Below are 27217 nucleotides of genomic sequence, written 5' to 3' on the forward strand. Positions count from 1 at the left end.
GTCCGCCTTGTTGCCTACCCTGCTTCTTCCCAAGCCACTTGAACCAAAGGACAGGGATGACGATGCAATTGTATTGGATGAAAGAAGCAAGCTTCATTGCCGGGGGACCCCCGCGTATAGACGGGCGGGGGATGGTTTGTGCTGCAATTCCATTCTGAGTGAGCTGTGCGAGGCTGATTCTGCTCTAGTCTTCTCTTTGATGTAGGTACAGTACATACAGGACTTGTAGTACCGAAGACTCACAACTCCCTGTTCATTCCTCATCATCTCATCGGATTCAAAAAAGCCTTACCAGATGACGGAGCTTACCCAGCTTCTTTGTCACTGCCCGGAACAATATCCTCCACTACAGGACAACTCTGTTCATCTTCAGTGCAACAGCAGATCCCCCCATCCCCAGGCCCGGGTCCCACGGACGCATACATACATGCATGCATGCATACATACTGACTTGACTGACTACCTGCATCGCTTGCCTTGGATGGATACAACCCAACACCTTTGGTCCACCTACCTCCCTCCCTCCACTTCCACCGAGCCGCAAGCTTAAGCTCTAACTAAGCTCCAAGTCCTAGCCCAGGCCTTGAGTCCTACACACTCTTGTCTTATTCGCCCTAGGACAGCATCCTCGCGAGCTGCCTCCCCAGCCGTTGAACTCATCTTCCAGTGCTGATAAACCCCAAAACAGTACAAACTATATCGACTATGGGTGGCGCATACGTCTGATTGTCTCTTTATTTGGGGAGGCTGATACTATTGTAATCTCTCGCCTCTTTCGCCATCCTTGGAGTGCCTGCTTGGTCTTACTTGGATCGCCTTGTAATTGCGACAGCCCAACAAGCTCAACTTCGCTGTACAAGCTTTGCTTACAGGGTCTGGGAGTCCAAAACGAAGCCTTTCTCTTGACTCTCGAAATGCAGTCAAAAAAACGTTTGTCCCTGGATGGGATAAACTCTGGCTCGGGACCTTCAGCCCTACGCCGGCTCACTCGAAGCCCCAGTCATCGTATAAGTCTTCGGCGATCAAGCACTGAATCCACATCATCATCCTCCGTCTCCTCGATCGCATCAGAAGACAATGAGACATCACCAAAATCTTGTGTGTAAGAGACGATTTTCCCTTTCATTCATCTCGACAAGTCCCTCCCGACTCATTGGTGCAATAGGACCCGTGGTACTTCAAGCGACGACTGCGCTCTTCATCGATTCATCGTCTGGACTGCAGTCAAACGAAATGAGTGCGACAGAATGACTCCCCAAGAGAAGCTGGAGTGTCCTATGCTGCGCTGCCGCAAGCGATTTGCCAACCACGAGCTCATGCTCCAGCACCTATATTCGTGTAGCTGGCTCTCCACGAGTGAGTACTGGTGTTACGAATGCGGGAAATCCGAACGATTCAACGATTCCAAGTGCAAGCGATGCCTGGGTCACCCATCACGAAGAAAGAAGATACTGTCCATGGCAAAGAGCTTCTTCAACTCCCTCGGTCACAAACCCAAGAGCTCAGCCCTGGAGGATCTTGACCTTGACAGTGACATCGGTGAAACTGAAGCACCACCCAGCTACGACCTCGCAGTGGCACCAAGTGAGCTCGAGCTACCTACGAATGAGATCCATGAGATTGGCTCCAGTGGGATAGTTTTACAGCCCATACTGGAGAATGAGAACGAAAATGAGAGCGAGGCAGAGATAAGCCCGGCCCCCATGCTCACCCCTTACACCTCATCGCTGCCTACACAGCACCAGGCACAGACGCTGCCTGCTCACCCCGCCGAGCTCGAATCAGATGCAACCCTCAGCGACCCCCTCGATTTCATGCTGCCGCCAGGCACTGTTGTCCCTGTAAACCTCATCGACCCTGGCTGCAACATAACTTCCGTACGGCCCACCCTTCAGCTTCATACAGAAGGTCTAGAAGAGTACCGCAGGGAACAAAAGAGACGCAGTAAGGGCCAGGTCGCACCTAGCACCTCGGTTCGCTCGACAGCCAGTACAAACTCCACGTCGAGCACAAATACGACGGACACTACTTTCAGCAGAGAAAGCTACAATATCTCCCCCATCTCGTCGTTCTCTGATCAATGGGCAAGTGCACCAGTCTTTGACTCAGACTTCACCTCCACTGAGAATGACTTTGGAAGCCCAGGAGGCCTCCTCAGGACGAACTCGTTCGCCATATCTCACAAGGCACCCGCAGCCAAGGGCTGGAACTCGCTCGAAAACGAGGCAGTCATGTCCTATGACTCCCAACCGACTGAACTCCCCACAAACATCCACATGCTTGATGCCTTGCCTGCCACCAAGTCTGATAGTACGAATCTCAACCAGCCCATTTTCGCATTGAATGACTCTTTCCTTTCCTCTACTTTCGACCTCGATGCAAACATTGCCCTCATCGACAACAATGTCACGATGCCACCGTCCCTCCATCCCATACCACCTCAACCGAAGGCCGAGTCCTATCATAACCCTCGGTCTCTGATCGGCACGGCATGGAGTACTCTTCAGATGCATGTCGCTGACTCTCTGACCAAACTTCACCATATCACCAAGAACCACCTTGTCATACAGCTCAGAAATCTTACGGCTCCAGTGATAGCTACAAAGGGACTCGAAACTCTCATGGATATCATCGAAGGTCGAAAGCCGACTGTCCCCATCGATGTCCTCTGTTTTGTTCACTTGGTCTACTGTTTCTCACTTATTGTTCACGAGCAAGACGCTGCAAACAGATCTTCCGATCTTTTTGTTCAAGCGATGTCGTACAGCGCCTTGTTTTCACGTCAAGATCGCCAGCTGTATATACAGATTGTCGAAACTCTGTGGAAGCCAGCTGATATGAGCAATGCTGACCTCGTGAACCTGGTTCGAGCCAAGACATCATCAATGTCACACTCGCCTGGCTCGAAGGGTAAAGGAATCGAGTCCGGAAACATGATCTCCGCCAGTGTCGACTCGCTAGCGTTTTTAGCAATGTATTTCTTAGACCAACTGGAAAATGCTACCATCCATGTGGTAGACGACGCAGAAGTTCTATCATCTGATCTCTTTTTGGGCCACTGCAATAGCCTAGACAGGGCGTACATGGATTCGACACAAACCATGACTGCAAATCTCGTACTCAAGCACAACTTTCAACTCTATACTCATCACCAAGCCTTTGCAAATGATCTGGACAACATCGCTCGTCGCACCAACTCGGAGCAGATGCTACCACGGCGCTTAGAACTCGAGCTTATGGAGTGTGGAAAGGTGAGTGGAAGACAGACGCTCGTAGGTCAAGACTAGACTAAACAATCCAATGCAGATGTACCTACCTCCAGACGTTTACTTCGACGGCTATATCCACTTTGTTCGAGAACAGATGGATTCTATTTATGGCACAGCTACACCAGAAGGCTCTTATCGGGCTTTCTATTACCGGCAATGCATTGAGCTTATCAAAACTGTTATTGGTGCCCCGTTACAACAGATGTCTGAGCACGCAGTTCAGAACGGCTCAGTGACGCAGGATGGCTTTGATGATATCGATGAATTCTTCAGTGTCATGTCGCCGAACAACTTCAATTTTAGCTCGGTTGGCCCATTCGATGCAGGGCAACCTTTGGACTTCTCATGCCTGCCGAACACAATTAATCCTGGCACCTTGAACCCGCTACCACTTCCTACGCCTGCAGACACGAATTCGGTGCAGGCAACTTCAACGGCCGCAAATTCACCTCCTTCTCCAGCTCCAGCAGCATCATCCTCCTCCCCAACAGCAAAAATCAAGTCGGACAGTAGTTGCAAACTGTGCGGATATACACCTGAAGGTGATCCTCGATGGTTCAGCGGCAGTATGGCCAAGCACATGAAACTACAACACTCAACAAAACCTCCCACCATCTACCGCTGTCCATATCCCGGCTGTACAAGTCAGTACAAGAATAGACCAGACAATTTGCGCCAACACCAGATAGAGAAGGGTCACTTTCTAGAGGGACAAGACGTTATAAAGCGATCGAACAAGAGACGCAAGATCGAGTGACGTTTGAGGCCAAGATTTGCACATGCAGTTGTTTCTTGCAGGAGGCCCTTGGTGGGAAAGACGCGAAGGGGTGTAATGCCGATGTACTCGTTTTGCTTCCTCGACTTTCCTTATTATTGTTCGTAGACAACATATGCGTGGCGTTTTGGCTGGAAACGAGCACTAGAGTGCTATTTTGGAAACATACCTTGACAGGCGTAATGCATCTTCGTTATCAAGCACAGTGGATATCAATATATGGTTATTACAGCGTCTGCTCATATCTCGTTGACAAGTCTAATGCACAGAGTTACTTCGTCTATTTCGACAGGATGCCTACTGCAGTACGCAGTATCACTCGAGACAAACCAGAACATGACTACATGTTGATCTGTAATGGGCACGGAGTTATATTGCTAGCAATTTTGAGCACCCAGCAACGAACATATACACAATTTCCTTCACATACTAAGACATATGTAAACAAATATAAATACCCTGCAGTTTCGTATATCTCATCTTTTCACTGTAAGTCGAAGTCAATTCTAACACAAAGAATAAGTAATCATAAATTATCTTCCAGTAATGCAAACGAGGCCACACTAACAAAGTGCTCAAAAAAGATGGTGACGCTACAACTGCATTGAGGTTCGACACGTCAATGGTCCTGTTTCTGAACAAGCCTTTGACTGAGAACGGAATGCTCGGCAAAGCTATTTGTCGCAGAGACTTGATGATTGGATCAGTACAAAGCACTCGGAGTCACGTGCTAAGCTTGTAAAGAAACTGAAAAATATACGAAGAAAGTATATACAGGTGCCAGGAATTTGGTTTCTGGACGTAGGTTTATTACTAGATACGAGATGGGATTTATTACAGGTATTACTGCAGTATAATCGGAACGCATCAGGTGCCAAATTGAATCAAAACCACGATTAGAAGTGTTGAGTTTCTTGGTCCAGTAAGAAACAACTCAGTCTATCTAGGCCGTTACAAAAAATGGCGAGAACTTAAAATTCATATGGAACTGAAGATTTTAAAGCTACCTACCTAAATATCAATTTAATTTTGTCCTTCACGAGCCGTAGAAAGAGATAACCCAAGGTAAAACAATGCAATTCCTCCGAGACTCCAAGTACCGAAATGATAGACACTATGTACATCAACCCGAAATCTCACGGTGCAATCATGACTGCCGCTTTCGATCCAATTATCACCAAATTCAAATGAATTACAGGGGCTAGTTAGTTCGCTGACGCAGCGACGCCACAGGACGCCACGACAGCCATAGATCCCCCACAAATTGGGAAATATCTCGCCTGGCTGCCTGGTTGAAGTCCAACGAAGAGAAAGAAGGGAGGATGACAGAGATCCGCCCTTTACCACTTGTTCCATGTTTTCTATCTCTTAACTACATATGTTGTTTGACTAGGTCCGCCTACATACTACCAAGTACGACTAGGTACCTACTCAGTAAGGTGTTCAGACTCACACGAACCTTACACTAGAGGGGCTCAGACAACAAGGTCAGACACAGACAGTGCAACACAAGACGAGACCACACAGTGCTGCTGCAATAGAAGAGGCGTGTTTATCCATCTGCTTGCTCTGGTTGCTGCACTGCACCCTTTCGGCTCTTTTGCCCTCCCACCTTTTCATCTTTTCTTGCGTTGCTGCTCTGTCATCGTACCAAATCTGCTATCAAATCTGTCTCCCTTCGCCCCTCCCCTGCCAATTTTCTCTCCCCCCTTCGCTCAGGCCAGGCATCGTCACGCCAGGCAAGCAGGCAGACTTTTCCATCCCCATAATTTTGCACGCCTCTGCATAACCCGCAACCACGCCTCCTCCTCCCCAAGTCCAGAGCTTCATTAATCACACCCCCAAAGATCCTGGGTCCCAGGGTTTGCTTCATACACACGCTCCGCAATCTGAACTACACTGCACCGCACACCACCGCGCTCCGCTCCGTATCAGCACCTCGTGCCCGGCGAAATCAACGTCACGGCAGCATCTCTCGTCACTCTCTGACCGTCACCGTCACCGCCACCGGTCACCGTCACCGTCACGGCCTTCGGCTTCGGCAACGGAGGCCACAACGACACCCACCGGGAGGAGCGTCAAGACGGATCGCGACAACCTCATCGAGAGCCTCGTGATAAACACGCAGCCCAGTCGAGACTCGGCCAGACTGAACTTCCCAACTCACGCCACGTCACGTCACGTCGTCTTGCCTAATCACTTTTGTCGCGATCGATAAACGATAACAACACATCCGGCGTACCCATTGACTTCACTGGTCCTCCAGACTCAATTGTTTCGCGTTTAAACATTTACGTTTACCAAACCGGCCCTTCTGCCGGGCCTGACCAGGCGATATGTCGAGTCTGCGTCCAGGATCCAATAACCACACTGGCCTCAACTTCCCCCAGACCAGTCTTCGCCGCAACCCATATCCTCCAGTGCCTCATCCAGGCCAACAGAACAAGCAATCCCCCGCGCCTCATTCTGCGTCCCCTTACCAGACTCAGGCATATCAGCCTCAGCAGACGCCAACCGGATATCCCCAGCATCTTTTCTCAGCTTCTTCGCATGTCAACGGCAGTCTTGCCAATGGCTCCTCGCGTTCTTCCACTTCGCACATGCCCAGTGCGGTGCCGAACCCGCTTGATGTGTCTAATTCCCGAGGACTGTCGCAGTCACGCTCTCAAATGATGTTTCCGACCCTGGGACAGGTTGTGCCAAACCAATTACACCATCCACAGCAGCAACAACAGATGCATCCTCAGCACTTGACCCATCCTTCCCACTCCCTTGCACAACCTCGGCAGACCCTTCATCAGCACCATGCTCAGCAGTCGCCTCAGCAGCGGCCTCAATCTCAACAGGCTCAGCCAACTCCCAAGATTGGCCAAGTTCAGGTCAAGCCTCAGGCGCCTTCTCCTCCCTTGACGCAGCAGTCGAGCCAACAACAGCAGCAATCGCACCAACAGCTTCAGCAACAACTCCAGCACCAACAGCAACAGCACCATTTACAGCAACAGCAGCAATTGCAGCAGCAACAACAGCTTCAGCAGCAGCAGGCACAACAGCAACAACAGTTGCAGCAGCAACAGCAGCAACAGCATCACCACCAACAGCAGCAACAGCCGCAGCCGCAGCAACAAGCGCACCAGCAAGTGCATCCACAGCAGCAGCAACATGCACAACAACAACATCACCATCAGCAGCAGCAGCATCAGCAGCAAGCACATATTCACTCTCAACAGCCACAGCAGCAACAGCTTCGAACTCCCCAACAGGAGCAGCAGCAGCTTCAACACCCGCCGCAACATGAGCCTCCGAGATCTCAAACACACCAGCAACCGGCGCCTCGACAACAGAAGCAGCAGAAGCAACGTGATCAACAGCGTGAACAGCAACGTGAACAGCAGGCACAGCAACAGCAAATCCAACAGCAGGCCCAGCAGGCCCAACAGGCCCAACAGGCTCAGCAGGTACAGCAACAGCAAGCACAGCAGCAGGCCCAGCAAGCTCAGCAGCAACAAAAGCAACAAACCCTTCCTGCAGAGCCAGTTCAACAGCAGCAGACTCAGCCACAGCAGCAGAAGCAAGATGCCAATGGGAGCGAGTCGATGGATATTGACAACCAAGCAAATGGGGAGGAGAGTGGAGGCCTAGACATGAAGATGCTCGCTGATCCTAACTACATCCCAACTCAGCCTTTGGGCGAAATGATGTCCCCACCGCCAGAAGGTGGAAGCTACCCTACTCTTGAGGCGGTCCAGAAGGCTGTTCTTAGATACTGCACCTCGGTCGGCTATGCTATTGTCATTGGTCGCTCGAAGAAGACAGTGCCTGGCTTGAAGAAGGTCCTTTTTGTTTGCGATCGTGCTGGCAAGCCGCCGAGTCGTGTAAGCCCCGAGTGTCGCAAACGTAAAACATCGTCCCGCAAGTGTGATTGCCCGTTCGGCTTTTTCGCTATCGAGCAGCGTACCCAGTGGACGATCCGATATCGCCCTGACCCTGCCCATCTTCAGCATAATCATGGCCCAAGCGAGAGCCCTTCCCACCACCCAGCTGCCCGGAAACTGGACAGTAGAATGGTTGCTGCGGTAAAACAGCTTAAGGAGAACGGTGAGTTACTCAGACTAGAGGAACTGATTCCATACTAACTGCAATGAGCAGGCGCTGGCGTCTCGGAGACGCTGCAGATACTGCAGACCGAAAACCCGGATTGTCATCTTCTGCCACGTGATATTTACAACGCTCGCGCAGCTATCAATCGCAACCCTCAAAAGGTTGCTACCGGACTGGCAGAGAACAGACCAGCTATCTACAGCAAACCTCACCAGTCCCCTGAAGATCGCATTCGCGCTGAGTTGAGGCGTGAAATCGCAAAAGCTCGCGAAGAAATGCAAGAAATGGAGGAAAAGAAGGACAAAGAAATCAGCGAGCTGAAGACGAAACTGGAAGAGAAAGAAGTCATCATAAGAAAATTTGAAGAGTTCATCGATATTTGTAACGAAAGAGTTATGTTTCAACGACAGCGACTAGCAGGAAGCAACGGAAATGGGGCAAGTCAACCCCAAGTCTGATCTGACCCAGTGGCGCATCGGTTGTTCGAGTGGTTAGTATGGAAAGAGAAGTTGGGTTGTCTTCGACAAGTACAAAGGCGTTATAGGCGTTATGATTGGGAATGTTTGGTAACTGCTTACACTTATGAGACTGGTTTTGCGCATGCTTATTTAAGTTGATACTGGGCGGCAGGTTTGGTTTCTTTCTGGAGCATGGTTTTCAAGATTATGACGTGGCTTTCGCTTTAGCACTCGAAATTTGTGTGGCTGACATATTGTCACGGCAAGAAACGGTGATGATTGGAATTCATACATATTTGTTGAGCGATCCGACCCTGAAATGCACCGATGAGTGATAGTTGCCATTGGGCTCAATATAGATCAATGTACTGGTGTAGATTTATCAACCTCGTCCACCTGTTAATTAGGTAGTAAGTGATATCGACAAAGCCGTTTTAAACGTCTAGTCTGTAGCCACAACTTAACTTACTTCTACGTCCGGTGTGGATTCTAGAGGCTTGGTGGCCTTATGATTACTTGATGGCAGTTGAGTTTATACCACATAGCGTAAGGTATTGACGTTGATCTTGAGGTACATTTATTCGTTACCTGAAGGTGTGCTGCGCACCTATCTCTAAGTAAGACCTCGTATACTATAAAGGTACTCAAGGTATGCCTGGTTAACAAGGACAAGTACTCCGTAGTAGAATTAGAAATAGATAGAACAGCAACTTCTAGCCAGCTGTAGCGTAAATTTTCGTGGGTTGTGTTTGAGTGTTGTGGTTCGTCTACGTCTTTCCTACTGGCTCATACATACATGTCATTCGATGCCATCAATAATAAGCACCCATTCACAGTGGCAGATATGTACAGAGTAGTTGCTGGAGGTTTTAAGTTAATCTCATTTGCTTTGGAAACATGCAGCCCCTGGCCCATGTCTTCAGTCTATGCCGGGATTTTTCTTTTTGAGCGTTAAGACCAATCAAGGCTCGCAAGCACCTTCGGTTGGTTGCATACGGGCTGGATACGTACTTCCTCAATCTGCAGTGACTCCAGCGGGCTGTAACGGGCTACAGCGCGTTTATCTCCTGTAAGAGCGACTGTTTTAGGTGGCCTGACGTCCAATGGCATTCTGACACATCCATTTCAGCCAATTGCCGATCATGCCCGAACATTCACGACAGGGGTACCCCTGAATTTAGTCGCGTCTTGAACAGCCCGTAAATTCGGTAGAGCCAAAGCTCAGGTGTGAGGTGGTGCCCTTATTGAAAGTCAACAACTCCTGGATGAACTTCATTTTAAATCACCAAACCCCAACCTGTCGCTGAAGACTTCATAGCACTTCTGCGACTTCATTTCACGGCCAACTACAGTTGATTGCAAACTACACACTCCTTAGTCTTTGAGCTCATCTTTTGATTTTGCTAAAGCTTTTTAATATCTGACTTGTCAACCACGTTTGCGCCCAACCCGAAGCTTGCTCGACCGCCACATACATACAACCTTCTCGATTGCGTCCTTTACCCATAGCCCACTGACGATTCGGAAATGATCGCGCGCCATTAAAACGGTCATTATACTCTCTTCTTGCGGCCCTCTTGTGACTATGGAGGTCACTTCGCCCGCCGTGCAGAGCCCTGGGGCTTCCGCCAACGGCGTAACATCCTCCCCGACCTTCCCTACTATCGAACCGGAACGCGTTGTCGAACATCTCGCCTCCGTCTGTGAGGTCGCACTTGGAGCTACACGAGATGAACTCGAACAAGTGGGAAGCTTGCTGCATAAGTCCCGCTATAGCGAGACTATTTCACGATGCACACGCTTTGCGAGCGATACTCAGAATGTGCTTTACATCCAGAAAGATTTCGCAAATTCATCTGCAGTTGAGCCGGGAGCTGACCCTTCTTGTTCGTTCATTTCAACGCTATGATAGTCATGGCTTGCTAATATGAAATAGCGCCCGTCTCCTACAACTACACCTTGTCGACCGAGATCTCATCGTCCCCGACAACTGTCGCTTCTCTTGTCCTCATCAAGTCTCCCCAGCCTATAGACCCAGCTCGACCCCTTACATCTCAAATATTTATTACTAATTTGCCTGGTCCTGCGTCTCTCAACGCTGGAGTTGGAGAACAGGGTTCGGTACTCTCTCCTTGGGAGGTTCTTCATTCTCAGGTCCACCATGCCCTGGTACCCTACTTTGATGCCAATACTAAGAGCCAGCAACTGGCGAACGGATCAAGAGGTCGAGCTGATGTTGACGCAAAGACTGGAATTCCTATAACGAAGAAGCGATTGAACGATTTGGAACTGAGCTTGCTGCATCTCCAGCAGAACGTTGATATCCCTGAGATATCCCTTACGTTTCATTCTATCGTTCAGAATGTCCTCGATGACGCCGAGGCTCACAACAACCGGCCTTCCATCGATGGAATTCCACAGAACCTTCTCCAGGACAGTACCTTTCTCAACCGATTGCAAGCAAACGTCAATACCTGGATCAAGTCTATCCAAGGAATCACCAAGCTGACCAAGGACACTTCATCAAATGCGAACCAGGAGTTCAGCACCGCGAGCCAGGAAGTCAATTTCTGGTTGTCCATGGAGTCAGCTCTGGAGGGCATCGAGGGCCAGCTCCGTAGCGAGGGCGTGCTCTTGACGCTGGAGATTCTCAAGCACGCCAAGCGTTTTCAGGCCACCGTCAGTTTCACAGCTGACACTGGTCTGAAGGAGGCTATGGATAAGGTGCAGAAGTACAACCAGCTTATGCGAGATTTCCCCCTCGACGAGTTGCTGTCTGCTACTTCCCTGCCGAAAGCAGGGGAGGCCATTCATCAGATCTTCAGCCATCTGAACAAAAAGCTGAGGATCTGCCCTTACCCTATCCGCAGAGCTCTTCCTCTTGTCGAGGCCATCTCTGCTGATCTCGACGATGTGCTGCATAGGCTGCTGACAGGAACTGAATTGGTTAATCTGGATTATCAGCAATTCAAGAACATCATGCAAACATGTGACCAGATTTTCCAGATTTGGGAAGAAAACGTCAAGGAGTTCACCAATGTAGCTCGTGAGGTGACCCGACGAAGAAACGAGAAATTCATTCCCATCAAGATTGTCAAAAAGCATTCCGAACTTGAGACGAGAATCAAGTATGTCAGCACTTTCCGCGACAACCACGAGCAGCTCCAGCGTACGATCGTCACCGTCCTTGGCCCTCAAGCAACTATTCCTGGCGTTTCCGAGGCCACCGAATTCAATGGCATCATTGTTGAAGAGATTGGTAACGTCGATGCTGTGGAGGAGGTTAAGCAGGCTTGGGAGGCTCTTCAGAATGTTGATCTTCTGGATGTTACAGACCAGGGCAAGGAAAGATGGGTACGAGCCGAGAACCTCTACAACGAGCGTACGACCCGTGTAGAGAACTCCATCATCCGCAGACTTCGAGAGCGACTGGCTACAGCAAAGACTGCTAACGAGATGTTCCGAGTATTCTCCAAGTTCAACGCCCTTTTCGTGCGCCCAAAGATTCGTGGCGCCATTCAGGAATACCAGAACCAGCTTATGGACCACGTCAAGCAAGCGATCAACGGCCTCCATGAGCGGTTCAAGCAACAGTATGGCCATTCAGAAACTCACGCTATGGCTCAACTACGCGATCTCCCTCCTGTTTCTGGTGCTATCATCTGGGCTCGTCAGATTGAGTTCCAGCTTAATGGATACATGCGAAAGGTTGAAGCTGTTCTTGGTCCGGACTGGACTTTGCACGCCGAAGGCCATAAGCTTCAGGAGGAGAGCGAACTATTCAAGCAGAAACTCGACACGAGCCGAATCTATGATGCCTGGCTAAATGACGTCGGAAGACGCAAGATTTCAATTTCGGGACAGCTTTTCGATATTGCTCGTGTAAGATCCGCTGGTGGTATTCTCGAGCTCGCTGTGAACTTTGACCCTCAAGTCATCACCTTGTTCAAGGAGACTCGTAATCTTACTTGGCAATCGTACTCAGTCCCACATGCTGTGACGACTGTATCCAAGGACGCGAAGCGAGTCTATCCCTATGCTGTCAGCCTCATGGAGAGCGTGAGAACCCTTTCACAGACTCTGCGTCAGATTTCTGCCATGGGAGAGGAGTCTGTCCTTCTTAATGGTTATCGAAATGATGTTTACAGGCTCATCGGGGAGGGTGTACCGCTACGATGGGAATCCTTCATTAACTCGCATGAGTTATTCTACTCTGAAAATAGACAGACTCGCCCTTTGCTGCCCGGTGGAACCGATTTCGGCCTGGCCAAGAATACCGAGAGCAAGCATGGTATGTTTATCCGTGGATTTGCAGCAGCTGTATCGGTTCTCCAGCAGAAGGCAGTCTCTTTGAACTTCATCCATACTACTGTTGAGCAAGCCCTGAAGGAACTTAATACTTGCCCCTATGACGAAGCTGCGTTCCATAGTCGCCTGGATACGATTCAATCAGCTGTGGATCAACTGAACCTGGAACAATATGTCAACCTAGACTTCTGGGTGCGAGAACTGAACGCCAAGATTCAGTCTATCCTCCTGACGCGCCTTCAGAGTGCAGTTCACTCGTGGATCACCGCATTTGAGGATGATACACCCGAAGAGGAAACTCGTCGAAAGACAAATACTGATGAGACCAAGTCCGAAACGCCCACAATGAAGCGTCTTGTTCTTGAAGTGGTCATGCGTAACCAAGTAATTTATCTTGACCCTCCTCTGGAGTTTGCGCGTGCGAGCTGGTTCCTTCACCTTCATGAGTGGCTTGGAATTGTCTGCAACCTCCGCAAGATCAAGGCCACCCGCTATCAGATGAGTCTCACTACTGGTGCTCACGATGAGGCCCGGTTTACCGACCTACCCACCGAATGCGCCGGACTTCTGCAGCGTGTATATATTTCGGTTGAAAAGAAGCTCCAGGAGATTAGCGCGTATGTTGACAAATGGCTTCAATTTCAGTCACTCTGGGACCTTCAGTCTGAACAAGTTTACGATGCTCTCGGCGAGCCACTCCCTCGATGGCTGCAGCTTTTGCAGGATCTCCGCAAAAACCGCTCAACCTTTGACACGCAAGAGGTCAGCCGGGAATTTGGACATCTCACTGTTGATTATGATCAAGTGCAGACCAAGGTCAACGCGAAGTATGACCAGTGGCAACATGAAATTCTGATGAAGTTCGCCAGCCGCCTTGGCAATCGCATGCGCGACATTAATGCAGAGATTGAGAAGGCGCGCAAGCACCTCGAGAGTCAAAGCTCCGACGCCTCATCAACTGCACAGGCCGTGCAATTCATCACAGTCGTTCAGAGTTGCAAACGCAACGTGAAAGCATGGGCACCCGAGATTGATATGTTTCGTCAAGGACAATCCATGCTCGTAAGACAACGATACCAGTTCCCTAATGACTGGCTTCACATTGAGCAGATAGACAGCCAGTGGGAGGCTTTGAAGGAGATTCTTGAGAAGAAGTCAAGAATCGTTCAAGAACAAAGCGATGCTTTAAGAGCCAAGATCACTGCTGAGGATAAGTTGGTTAACGAACGAATTGCCGAGATTGCCGCCCAATGGAATGAAGAGAAGCCAGTGTCTGGCACCATTCAACCTGACGTTGCTTCCGCTACCTTGTCTTCCTTCGAGGCACGCATCTCGAAGTTGCAGGACGATGCCCTAATGGTTGTCAAGGCTAAAGAAGCCCTCGATATCCCCGCTAGCATGGATACTTCTCTTGAGTCTACTCTGGAGGAGGTAAGGGATTTCCAGTCTGTTTGGTCGAACCTTTCTACTATATGGGCGAGTCTCAATGAAACACGCGATATTCTCTGGACTGCTGTCCAACCACGAAAGATCCGGTCCAAGGTTGATGACCTTATCAAGAGTACCAAGGACATGCCAAGCAGGATGCGCCAGTATGCCGCTTTCGAGCATGTGCAGGGAATTCTGCGTGGCTTCCTCAAGGTCAACCCCATCCTATCCGACCTGAAGTCTGACGCTATCCGCGAGCGTCACTGGGTTAAGATCTATAAACAGATTAAGCCCCAGAAACGATTTTCTCCTAGCTCCATGACTCTTGGTGATGTTTGGGATCTTAACCTGATTGCGACCGAAGTTATCGTCAAAGACATTATTGCCCAAGCCCAGGGTGAGATGGCCCTCGAAGAATTTCTAAAGCAAGTTCGTGAGACTTGGCAGAACTACGCATTGGAGATGGTCAACTATCAAAACAAGATCCGCCTCATCCGCGGCTGGGACGATCTTTTTGCCAAGTGCAGCGAAAACCTTAACTCACTTCAGGCGATGAAGCACTCCCCTTACTACAAAGAGTTTGAGGAAGAAGCTGTGTCTTGGGAAGACAAGCTCAACCGTGTTCATGTGCTCTTTGATGTCTGGATTGATGTCCAGCGTCAGTGGGTTTACCTCGAGGGTGTCTTCACTGGTAACGCTGATATCAAGCACCTCCTCCCTATTGAGTCTGGACGCTTCCAGAATATCAACAGCGAGTTCCTGGCTGTTATGAAGAAAGCCAACAAGTCACCATACGTATTGGAAGTTCTCAACATTCCCAACGTACAAAAATCATTGGAACGGCTTGCTGAAATGCTTAACAAGATCCAGAAGGCTCTTGGCGAGTATCTAGAGAAGGAACGTGTTTCATTCCCACGATTCTACTTCGTGGGTGACGAAGACTTGCTCGAGATGATTGGTAACAGTAACGACACGTTACGCATTGCCAAGCACTTCAAGAAAATGTTTGCGGGCCTATCGGGGCTCGTCATGGACGATGAGACTGTTATATCTGGCTTCACTTCCAAAGAAGGTGAGGTGGTTCGGCTGAAGAAAGAGATTTCTTTGGCGAAAACCCCCAAAATCAACGACTGGCTAGCCCTTTTGGAGGGTGGCATGAAGTCAACCCTTGCCGAGCTCCTCGCTGAGGCTGTCGATCATTACACCCCTATCTTCGAATCAGAGAAGATTGATCGTGATGCATTAAATGCGTTCATGGATGCCTATCCCAGTCAGATTGTAGTTCTAGCCACGCAAGTTGCTTGGACCACAGCTGTCGAACAATCCCTTTCTGATGGCGGCAGCAATTTGAAGACGCTGTTTGATCGGGAGGTTGAAGTTCTCCGTGTGCTTGCAGACACCGTCCTTGGCGAACTCGAAGTTATCCTGAGGAAGAAATGTGAACAGCTGATTACAGAATGTGTCCACCAGCGTGATACAATTGAGAAGCTTATCAACGCTAATGCTAGTTCCACCAGCCATTACCTTTGGCAGCTACAAATGAGATACATCTACAATCCTGATGGCGAGTTTCTCGACCGCCTTTACATCAAGATGGCAAATGCCAAACTCAACTATGGTTTCGAATACCTGGGAGTTCCGGAACGTCTTGTTCGCACACCGCTGACTGATCGTTGTTTCCTTACTCTTACTCAAGCTTTGTGCCAACGTCTTGGTGGTTCTCCTTATGGACCCGCTGGTACAGGCAAGACAGAGTCAGTCAAGGCTCTCGGTGTGCAGCTGGGTAGATTCACCCTTGTCTTCTGCTGTGACGACACTTTCGATTTCCAAGCTATGGGTCGCATTTTTCTTGGTATTTGCCAAGTTGGTGCTTGGGGTTGCTTCGACGAGTTCAATCGTCTGGAAGAACGAATCCTCTCGGCCGTCTCTCAACAGATTCAGAACATTCAGCTGGGCCTGAAGCAAGGAGCTGAAGATGACCAATCGCAAATTGAGTTGGTCGGCCGCCAGCTCCATGTCAACGAAAACACAGGTATTTTTATCACCATGAACCCTGGCTATGCTGGTCGCTCCAACCTGCCCGACAACTTGAAGAAGCTTTTCCGAAGCGTCGCCATGTCCAAGCCAGATAAGGAGCTCATCGCTGAAGTTATGCTTTACTCCCAAGGCTTTAACCAAGCCAAGCAATTATCCAAACACACGGTTCCCTTCTTTGACCAATGTTCTGGCAAACTATCCAAGCAAGCACATTACGATTTCGGCCTGCGTGCGCTGAAGAGTGTTCTTGTCAGTTCCGGTGGTTTGAAACGTGCTCGTCTGGGTGAGGGCAGTCTGGGAGCCGAAGAGGTCGTCGAACCCGAAATTCTTGTGCAAAGTATCCGAGAAACCATTGCACCTAAGCTGATCAAGTCCGATGTCGACATCATGATGACTATTGAAGCCGATTGCTTTCCTGGTGTGCAGTACGTTCCAGCCAACCTTGTGGAATTGGAAGATGCCATCCGAACCCTCGCTGCCGAACGTCACCTTGTGGTCAACGAGCTTTGGATGACAAAGGTTCTCCAGCTGTACCAGATTCAGAAAATCCACCACGGTGTGATGATGGTCGGCAACTCTGGCTCTGGAAAATCAGCAGCCTGGAGACTTTTGCTTGATGCACTCCAGAAGGTCGAGGGCGTTGAGGGCGTCTCACATGTCATCGACTCCAAGGTCATGTCCAAGGAGGCTCTGTACGGAAATCTCGACTCTACCACTCGCGAGTGGACCGATGGTCTGTTCACTAGCATCCTTCGAAAGATCGTCGACAACCTCCGTGGCGAGGATTCCAAGCGACACTGGATTGTCTTCGATGGTGATGTTGATCCTGAGTGGGTCGAAAATCTGAACAGTGTTCTTGACGACAACAAGCTTCTCACGCTTCCCAATGGAGAGCGCCTCAATCTACCCTCCAACGTCCGAATCATGTTTGAAGTCGAGACGCTCAAATATGCAACACTGGCTACAGTCAGTCGTTGCGGTATGGTCTGGTTTAGTGAGGACACTGTGTCACCCAACATGATGGTTGAAAACTATCTGTCCACTCTCAGCAGCGTTCCCTTCGAGGACTTGGATGAAGACAGCGTTGCTACCGGCCAAAACCCTGCTAAGACTTTGTCTGTGCAGAGCGAGTTCGCTGCCTTGCTTCGTATCTATCTTACCGAGGAGGATCTCATTCTCCAGGCCCTGAATCGAGCCGAGGCCTACAACCACATCATGGAGTTTACAGTCGCACGTGTTTTAACTACTCTTTTCTCACTGCTCAACAAAGCAGTTCGTGATGCAATTGAATACAATGGCCAGCATTCCGACTTCCCTCTCGAGTCTGAACAGATCGAAGCCTTTATCTCAAAGAAGCTTCTCTTGGCACTTGTTTGGGCCCTCACGGGTGATTGCCCCCTGAATGACAGAAAGGCCTTCGGCGACGAGCTTTGTGCTTTGGCAAACTTTGGCTCACCTCCTCTTGATGGCACAAGCTCACTCATCGACTTCGATGTTACTTTACCTAAATCTGAATGGGCACCATGGCAAAACCAGGTTCCTTCTGTGGAAGTCAACACTCATTCTATTACCCAGACCGATGTGGTCATTCCTACTCTGGATACTGTCCGCCACGAAGATGTTCTGTACTCGTGGCTTGCCGAGCACAAGCCGCTACTCCTCTGCGGTCCTCCTGGTTCTGGTAAGACAATGACTTTATTTAGTGCACTTCGGAAGCTACCAAACATGGAGGTCGTCGGCCTGAACTTCTCAAGTGCGACCACACCCGATCTGCTCATCAAAACCTTTGAACAATACTGCGAGTACAAGAAGACATTGAACGGTGTGATGCTATCTCCAACCCAAATCGGCCGATGGCTTGTTGTTTTCTGCGATGAGATCAACTTGCCCGCGCCAGATAAATACGGAACTCAACGCGCCATATCCTTCCTGCGCCAAATGGTCGAGCACAATGGTTTCTGGCGAACGTCCGATAAGTCCTGGGTTACACTCGACCGCATTCAATTTGTGGGTGCCTGCAATCCTCCTACAGATGCTGGACGCACCCCTATGGGTGCTCGATTCCTCCGACACGCACCTCTGATCATGGTCGACTATCCTGGTGAACTGTCCCTCAACCAAATCTACGGCACTTTCAATTCCGCTGTTCTCAAGATCGTTCCATCTCTCAGGGGATACTCTGAGGCTCTTACTCATGCCATGGTTCGCTTCTATCTCGAATCTCAACAGAGGTTCACGCCAAAGATTCAACCCCACTATGTATACAGTCCCCGTGAGCTAACGCGATGGGTTCGTGGCGTTTACGAAGCTATTCGACCTCTGGAGGCCTTATCTATTGAAGGTCTGATCCGAATCTGGGCTCACGAAGCTCTTCGTTTGTTCCAGGATCGTCTGGTCGCTGAAGACGAGCGACAGTGGACCGACGAAAGTGTGCGCCGCATCGCACTTGAATACTTTCCCAATATCGACGAGGAGAAGGCCCTGGGAGGGCCTATTCTGTTCTCGAACTGGTTGTCCAAGAATTACGTCCCGGTCGACCGTGAGCAGCTAAGAGATTTTGTCAAGGCGAGATTGAAGACATTTTGCGAAGAGGAGGTGGACGTTCCTCTAATTCTGTTCAACGACGTCTTGGAGCATGTGTTGCGCATTGATCGTGTCTTCCGGCAGCCCCAGGGTCATCTTATCTTGATTGGTGTGAGTGGTAGTGGCAAAACCACCTTGTCTCGTTTCGTGGCCTGGATGAACGGCCTAAAGGTCTTCCAGATCAAGGTCCACGGCAAGTATTCTGCTGAGGACTTTGATGATGATCTTCGAGACGTTCTTCGTCGTTGTGGCTGCAAGGGTGAGAAGATTTGCTTTATCATGGACGAGTCAAACGTTTTGGATTCAGGATTTCTCGAAAGAATGAACACTCTTCTCGCCAACGCCGAAGTGCCAGGTCTTTTTGAAGGAGACGAATACGCCGCTCTTATGACAGCATGCAAGGAGGGTGCTCAGCGACAAAACCTGCACCTTGACTCCCCAGAAGAGTTGTATAAGTGGTTTACCCAGCAAATTGTGAAGAACCTACATGTTGTCTTCACCATGAACCCCCCAGAGGACGGCCTCTCTTCCAAGGCTGCCACCAGTCCTGCCTTGTTCAACCGTTGTGTCCTCAATTGGTTCGGTGACTGGTCCGACCAAGCCCTGTTCCAGGTCGGCCATGAGCTCACCCAGTCTATTGATCTGGACCGAAGCAATTTCGAATGCCCCGATACCGTCCCTGTGGCCTATCGTGGCCTGCAGCTGCCTCCATCCCATCGCGAGACGGTTGTCAACTCTATGGTTTACATTCACTACTCTTTGCAGCGGTACAATGAGAAGCTCTTCAAGCAACAGGGCAAGGTCACTTTCCTGACCCCTCGTCACTTCCTCGATTTCGTTGCCCAGTACGTCAAGCTTTATAACGAGAAACGGGAGGATCTCGAGGAACAGCAACGCCACCTGAATGTTGGCCTAGAGAAGCTCAGAGACACTGTCGACAAAGTTCGAGATCTTAGAGTGAGCCTGGCAGAGAAGAAGAAACAACTGGAGCAGAAGGATGCCGAGGCCAATGAGAAGCTGCAACGAATGGTGGCTGATCAGCGACTGGCGGAGCAAGAAAAGACCGCATCGCTTGAGATCCAGGCTGCCTTGGATAAGCAAGAAGTTGAGGTTGCGTCACGGAAGAAGGTTGTGCTGGAGGATCTGGCAAAGGCAGAACCTGCGGTCGAGGAAGCAAAGGCTAGCGTCAGTAACATCAAGCGTCAACACTTGACTGAAGTCAGATCCATGGGCAATCCACCTCAAGGTGTGCGGCTTGCTATGGACGCCGTGTGTACGCTTCTTGGTCACCGGATCAACGATTGGAAGGCCGTACAGGGCATCGTACGAAAGGATGACTTCATCGCTAGCATTCTCATGTTCGACAACGCCAAGCAGATGACGAAGGCTCTCAGGAACAAGATGCGTAACGATTTCCTGTCCAACCCTGAATTCACATTCGAGAAGGTCAACCGCGCCTCGAAGGCCTGCGGACCCCTCGTTCAGTGGGTTAGCGCTCAAGTCAACTACTTCGACATTCTTGATCGTGTTGGCCCTCTCAAGCTCGAGGTCGAGGAATTGGAGGAGAAAGCTCTGAACACCAAAGCAGACGCCAAGGCTGTGCAGAACAAGATTGCAGACCTGGAATCTAGCATAAATAGGTACAAGACGGAATATGCTGCGCTGATTAGCGAGACACAATCTATCAAAGCCGAGATGTCCAAGGTCCAGTTCAAGGTCGATCGCAGTGTCAGGCTTCTCGACAGCTTGTCCTCGGAACGGGTTCGCTGGGAAGAGGGAAGCAAGTCTTTTGAGATCCAAATCAGCACATTGGTCGGAGATGTCCTTGTTGCTGCTGCTTTCTTGGCCTACAGCGGTCTTTATGACCAGACTTTCCGAAAGTTGATGATGGATGATTGGTTCCACCAGCTTCACCTCTCTGGTATACATTACAAATCTCCCAACCCTGTCACGGAATACTTGTCGACTGCGGATGAACGTCTGGGTTGGCAAGAGAACACCCTGCCCGTTGACGACTTATGCACAGAGAATGCCATTATTCTCAAGCGCTTCAACCGTTATCCTCTCATCATTGACCCCTCTGGACGAGTCACAGAGTTCCTGCAGAGAGAATGCAAAGATCGACGCCTGACAGTGACTAGTTTCTTGGATGATACGTTCACCAAGCAACTCGAGAGTTCTCTTCGGTTCGGAAACCCCATCCTAATCCAGGATGCGGAGCATTTGGATCCCATTCTCAACCACGTCCTCAACAAGGAATACCAGAAGACAGGTGGCCGTGTCCTCATTCAACTGGGCAAGCAGGAGATCGACTTTTCGCCTGCCTTCAAGATCTATCTGTCCACTCGTGACCCATCGGCTACTTTCGCTCCTGATATTTGCAGTCGAACCACTTTTGTCAACTTTACTGTCACACAGAGCAGTCTTCAGACTCAGTCTCTTAACGATGTACTCAAGTCTGAGCGTCCTGATGTTGACGAGCGGCGTTCCAACCTCATCAAGCTTCAGGGAGAGTTCAAGGTCCATTTGCGACAGCTGGAGAAACGACTACTTCAGGCCCTCAACGAGTCTCGTGGCAACATTCTCGATGATGACAACGTCATTGAAACTCTAGAGACTCTCAAGACTGAGGCTGCAGAAATTTCTGGCAAGATGAGCAGCACCGAAGGTGTCATGGCTGAAGTCGAGGAGATTACACAACAGTACAGTATCGTCGCCCGATCATGTAGTGCCGTCTTTGCTGTTCTTGAACAACTCCACTACCTCAACCACTTCTACCAATTCTCGCTCCAGTACTTCCTCGACATTTTCCATTCGGTGCTCCACGGAAACAAAAATTTGGCTGGCCAGACTGACCACAATGTCCGGCGTGATGTTATCGTCAAGGATCTTTTCATCAACACGTTCAAGCGAACCGCTCTGGGTCTGCTCCAGAAGGATCGGGTGACTCTGGGGATGCTCCTCGCACAGGCCTCGCCCTACAAGATGGACAAGTCTTTGATTGACATCATCCTCGATAACCGTGTTGAAGGTAAGGACCTCTCTTCAGATCCCGGCGAGAGAGATCCGGCCTTCACCCAGGCCAAGAAGATTGGTGTTCTCAAGGAAAAGCTGGACGCCGTCTCTGCTGAGGATTGGGATAAGTTCTTTACCGAGGAGTTAGCCGAGAACGCTGTGCCACAGATCTGGGATGATAAGACCGAGGCCATGGATCGAGCACTCCTGTCTCTTCTGCTCGTAAAGCTTTTCAGGATGGACCGGTTTGTTCCTGCTGCTGAACGTTTCGTCAACGAGGTTTTTGGCTCGGGCATCTTCGATGTCGTCGAAGACCTCAAAGAGACAGTTACTCAAGTGTCGGCTACATTGCCAATCTCTCTGGTGTCGAGCCCCGGTTTCGATGCCAGTTACAAGGTGGATAATTTGGTGGAGAGAATGCGTGTCAAGTGCACAAACATTGCCATGGGTTCCAATGAAGGTCTGGCCAGTGCGGACAAAGCAATTAGCAACGCCGCTCAAACGGGCTCATGGGTCTTGGTCAAGAACGTTCACTTGGCCCCTACCTGGCTACAGAGTCTGGAGAAGCGCATGGGGTCACTCAACCCTCACTCAGACTTCCGTCTGTTCCTGTCCATGGAGTCAAGCCCGAAGATCCCAGTCAACCTGCTCCGGGCCTCTCGCGTGCTCATGTACGAGCAACCCGCTGGTGTTAGGGCCAACATGAAGGACTCTATGTCTTCCCTGTCTACACGAGCTACCAAGAGCCCTGTCGAGAGAACTCGTCTTTACTTGCTTCTATCTTTCTTGCATGCAGTGGTGCAAGAAAGATTGCGATACGCACCCAATCTGGGTTGGAGGGGATTCTGGGAGTTTAACGATAGTGATGTGAGTAACCCTGGATTCAAGCACGATCGTATTTGTAGCTAACACATTGCAGTATGAATGTTCTGCTTTCATCGTTGATACTTGGATTGACGGAGTGGCTGGAAACCGGACCAATATTGCTCCCCAGAACATTCCTTGGGAGATGCTCCGCTACATGGTGACTGAGACTTACGGTGGCAAGATCGATGATGAAGGGGACTTTAGACTGCTCTCTCAACTCGTCACATCGTTCTTGACTCCTGCAGCCTACGAAGTTGACCACAAACTCGTTGATGGGCCTGACGGCGGCCTTGCTGTGCCCTCCGGCACGAATCTACAGGACTTCAATGCTTGGATTCACCGCTTACCCGAGCGTGAGCCGCCTACCTACCTTGGCCTTCCCGCCAATGCTGAGAAACTTCTTCTCGGCGATCTTGGTCGAAGTTTGATTGGGAACGTGCGCAAGGTCACAGAACTACTTGATGAAGGCGAGCAGTTGGTGACGGACGTGTAGGATTGGACACATAATAATGTGCCCAGGGTACATGAGATATAGACTGGATGTTGACGGGAAGCTTTGTATAATTGCTACTACATTTATGCCTGGCTTGCAAAGGACACAATGTTCCTTGAATTCTTCTATTTGTTTTATTAGATGTGGCATCAAGCATGGCGTGTGGATGAGGAAGTTGCCGGTACTGAAAGATTACTCCTGATTATATCCCTACATCATATAGACTGGGTTTGTCTGTCTTGTTTTGTTTGATTATACTGTCTATACCATTGAATCAGCTTTCTGCTACGGGCTAAAAACGGAACATGTTATGAATCGTGAATTGAATCTTGAGCCAAGAAGGAATAAAGTCAAGTAAAGAAGGAGATTTAGGGACTCTAAGCTATGTAAAAAGATGGCCGTCAATAGTAGTCCATTTGAGAGTTGATGTCCAAGTCAGGAAATCCGTGCTGAGGAAAACTGTAAAAGTCCACCCCTCCAATACTGGCAGATTGGCTCCCTGCTGGATGTGGCAACTCGACTCTAAGCATCTTGGAAACATACTTGCGCAGCTCATCCTGGACAGCAGCTTCGAAAGACCTCTCGGCATCACCCGGGTTGGCCAGTTCGTTCATCCAAGTAAACCTGTCGAGAAAGTCTATCCACAATTGCGACTCGTCGACTTGGAGGAGCTTATCTGCGCCATCAGCAGCCTGAGTGAGTAGTTCGGCATCAGAGATGATGCGATCAGTCTCAGTTGGAGTTGCCTCTGCACGAATCATCCATGATAGTGTTATGAGAAGTTCTGATGGAGGGATACCAAAGGCTGATTCGCACTGAGCATACCACGCAGGGGCACAATTCGCCCGTACCAAATGCGTCATTACTCCCCATAGAGTGCAAAAGACACGAATATTGTACCACCAACAGCGCATATCAGTACTTGGCTGTACTGGGGCATCTTGTAGAGCCACGGGGTGGTTGAGTCGGAGCTGTTCCTTGCACCACCTAAGACAGAGACTTAGGGGGGATGGACAGTCGTTGCGTAGAGCGTTCATAAAAGGTTGAGTGGTGATGAACTCGTTCAGGAGGTGCTCAGTCATAAAGTTCGGGGGGTTGGAGTCGTCAAAACAATCGTCATATATCTCGAGGGCGTACTCAAGAAAGAAGTAGGCCACGAGGTCGATAGATGAGTACTTGCGTGAAACTTCTCCAAGTGATCCGTCGCTGCCAACCAGTTGCTCGACATTACGACTGATTTGTTTGACAAAAGCCGACTTGTCCGAATCTTCTTGGTGACTTCCCACGTACGCTTTGAGAATCGATAGGACAAATGGAGAGTCTGAAACTCGAGTCGTTGGTGTCCCGGTCCATTCCCTGGCAAGAATCGCCCTGGCGCTACGAGCATTGTCTGGTTTACCAGCGACACGGGCACAACAGATGGCAAGAAACTCACGAGTCTCGGGAACAGACTGGCTCCTATTCGACAAGACCTCGTAGAGATTCGCATATAAGGCAAATGCGTTTGTGTCATCGAGCATGGCGGCACAAAAGTCAGCAGCCAGTTTGTTCGCTTCCTCAGATGACCCAGTTGCCCACGGATATGAAACGACAACCTTTGAGGCTCTGTGAATATCGAGCGACTCGTCATACTCCATGTGCTCTGATCCGACGGCGGTCATTCGAGTGTCTGGGCCGCAACGGTCAGACATGGAGTATTGGTTGAAGGAGGGAGCCTCTCGGTCGAACTCGGCCCCAATCTCACCATAGTCCATCGAGTCGTTAATGCCACTAGGTGATAGAGAATTATGAGAAGTCTTTTTCTCATTCGCGTTGTACTTTTTTATGCCCCATTTCTCGAAACGATAGCCATACTGTCGCTTGCTTTTGGTGAAAGGGTTAGTCAAACATCAAGGATTCTAGGTATTGTACTTGATAGGTGAGATACCTTTGAACAATACCGTACTTCTTCTCCATGACATTCATGACGACACTCAGGGTATATTTCTTGTAAAGATTGCATAGAAAAGGCTTAAACCTTTCCCAAGTCTCGTCGTTCATGCGTGTTGTAGGTTTGGGTAGCCTCTCATCAGTCCCACCCCGTGAAAACGATCGTTCTCTAAACTCCATGGTTCTTGTTCTTGCTCTTGTTCTCGCTCTGTCTTTTGCGAGTCGCGCATAGGTAAGTCAAGAGGTTGTTGAGTGCTGAGTGAAATTGGGAATTGCCCGCAAATGGCGACTGGGCTGTTCGTCGGTTTTAAGGACAGCAGCATTTTGCACTTTTCCTGGCTCTTGGCGGTATGTGACTGTAATTCTAGATTGCCTTGGGGAGCGCCTCATTTATAAAAGACGTAGAATGCCGGTGCCTTGCGTATCATTTTCAGGCTCAAGTGGGTGAGTTGATTGTATGTAATTTGCTCGAATTGTAATTTCAGCAACACAATATGACTGTCTGATTGGCCATGGTTATGGCTGTGCATGCGTTAAGCTGGCGAACCAACTTTGGCGGATGATCTCGGGGGCTTTTCTCAACAAGCAAGGCCCATATGACAAGCATACTGCTGCAGCACAGCCTCGACCAGAGACTAGGTCTCTTTCTCTTTATCTCTTCTCGAAGGAAGATGGAAATTCCAAACCTCACACGTGAGGTGATGTGCTAAGATGTGCTGTAGCCCAACGGCACCCAACCTGGCACCCAATACCCAACAGCCGCTTTTTGAGGCCTGCCCTGGCATATTAGAACGGAATCGAATAAGTGGTTCCTAATTCTGGCTTGCAGTTGGTCAATATTGGCGTGATATGGCCCCAATCTGGTCATGGTGTTGCAAAATGCGCGTGAGCTTTGGGCGAGCGCTCATTTGCATGAACTGCCGACTTTTATTATCGACATGACGATCCCGAAGCCCGCAACCCTTTAAGACGTTTGAGTGCCCTCCCCAATCTCAGAACTAACCAACGCTTCGTTTTCGTCTTCAGCTGTGTTGATACTATGCAAACACCGTCAGCAACATACCATCGCAAACCCATCATGACGGACGATTTTTATAACTCGTGGGTGGAACCTAGCAAATACCCACGAATACCCAACGTCTACGAACCAATTCAAGATAGCCAGGTCTCTGGTCAATGTGGTATTCGAGAGAAGAAAGAGTCTGCCTGGGCTCACCAGGATCCTCGGGATAGCCATCAATCGTCTTGGACTACCAACCGCAAACCTCTAAGCAGCGAGGAATCACATCAGTGGCTCATCAACGACAGGACGAATTACTCTGTGGTTGTGCAACTAGGGAGTAGCTACAGGAGCGAGAACCGGATCCTAGGAGATGACTTCAAAGACGCATCGAGGGACTGGCACATGCCGTCCCATCACCCAGATTCGATTGAGAAGAGACGCGCCAGGCGGGAAGCGAGCTTTGAGAAGTGGAAAGATGCTGGGGATAGAGTATTTTGTCACTCGGCGCGATTTGGTCATGATTTCAGCCACCTGAAGGCATGAACTACCTGGAAGAAGTCTGGCTGGTGAAGTGCTATGACGGCTCAGTGGTTTAGCAGATTCTTTAATTTCGATGCGAACGCAGAAAATGGTTTGATATACAGTACTGGTCTTGTCTCACATTGGCCGAGTTTTGTGGTCGAGTTCTGAATCACTTTTACCAAGCTGTAAAACTCATGCGTCGCAGGGACATGGTTGCTAAGAATACCACAAAGCTAGCTAGCTGCCTTTGAAATGATGGGCATGCTTAGTTTGGCCTGACTGTGCTGGGGTGTTTCTTCCCTGACCATCATGAGTACTGTATTGTATCATCTTGGCCATCGGGATAACTGTGGTGGATTCGATGCGGGTTCCCTCAACAATCATATCGGCGTATCGGGGGAAGCTTTGGTCGCAAACGTATCTGCGCGCCCA

The 27217-nt window shown here is 49.7% G+C and overlaps 5 protein-coding genes across 5 annotated transcripts; 4 read left to right on the forward strand and 1 right to left on the reverse strand.

Annotated features, from left to right (window-relative positions):
* Positions 1 to 914: 914 nt before the first annotated feature.
* On the forward strand, positions 915 to 4026 carry FTJAE_12199 (uncharacterized protein; the record flags this gene model as incomplete). The annotated part of the gene is made up of 3 exons (XM_037345220.1): positions 915 to 1102; positions 1166 to 3251; positions 3307 to 4026. 3 exons carry the CDS (start codon positions 915 to 917, stop codon positions 4024 to 4026), a joined length of 2994 nt encoding a protein of 997 aa, XP_037200752.1.
* Positions 4027 to 6380: 2354 nt separating this feature from the next.
* Positions 6381 to 8600, forward strand: FTJAE_12200 (mutator-like element transposase; the record flags this gene model as incomplete). The annotated part of the gene is made up of 2 exons (XM_037345223.1): positions 6381 to 8139; positions 8191 to 8600. The coding sequence occupies 2 exons, from the start codon at positions 6381 to 6383 to the stop codon at positions 8598 to 8600; spliced, it is 2169 nt and encodes a 722-aa protein (XP_037200753.1).
* A 1585-nt stretch (positions 8601 to 10185) lies between these two features.
* On the forward strand, positions 10186 to 23331 carry FTJAE_12201 (dynein heavy chain cytoplasmic; the record flags this gene model as incomplete). The annotated part of the gene is made up of 3 exons (XM_037345224.1): positions 10186 to 10486; positions 10537 to 22838; positions 22891 to 23331. 3 exons carry the CDS (start codon positions 10186 to 10188, stop codon positions 23329 to 23331), a joined length of 13044 nt encoding a protein of 4347 aa, XP_037200754.1.
* Positions 23332 to 23732: 401 nt separating this feature from the next.
* FTJAE_12202 (uncharacterized protein) lies at positions 23733 to 25440 on the reverse strand (the record flags this gene model as incomplete). Its single annotated transcript, XM_037345225.1, has 2 exons — positions 23733 to 25194; positions 25259 to 25440. The coding sequence occupies 2 exons, from the start codon at positions 25438 to 25440 to the stop codon at positions 23733 to 23735; spliced, it is 1644 nt and encodes a 547-aa protein (XP_037200755.1).
* An 898-nt stretch (positions 25441 to 26338) lies between these two features.
* Positions 26339 to 26806, forward strand: FTJAE_12203 (uncharacterized protein; the record flags this gene model as incomplete). The annotated part of the gene is made up of 1 exon (XM_037345226.1): positions 26339 to 26806. One exon carries the CDS (start codon positions 26339 to 26341, stop codon positions 26804 to 26806), a length of 468 nt encoding a protein of 155 aa, XP_037200756.1.
* Positions 26807 to 27217: the final 411 nt, after the last annotated feature.

The sequence above is a fragment of the Fusarium tjaetaba genome, assembly GCF_013396195.1.
Source record: "Fusarium tjaetaba strain NRRL 66243 chromosome Unknown NRRL66243_c0000324, whole genome shotgun sequence".
In the NCBI taxonomy this organism is placed as follows: Eukaryota; Fungi; Ascomycota; class Sordariomycetes; order Hypocreales; family Nectriaceae; genus Fusarium; species Fusarium tjaetaba.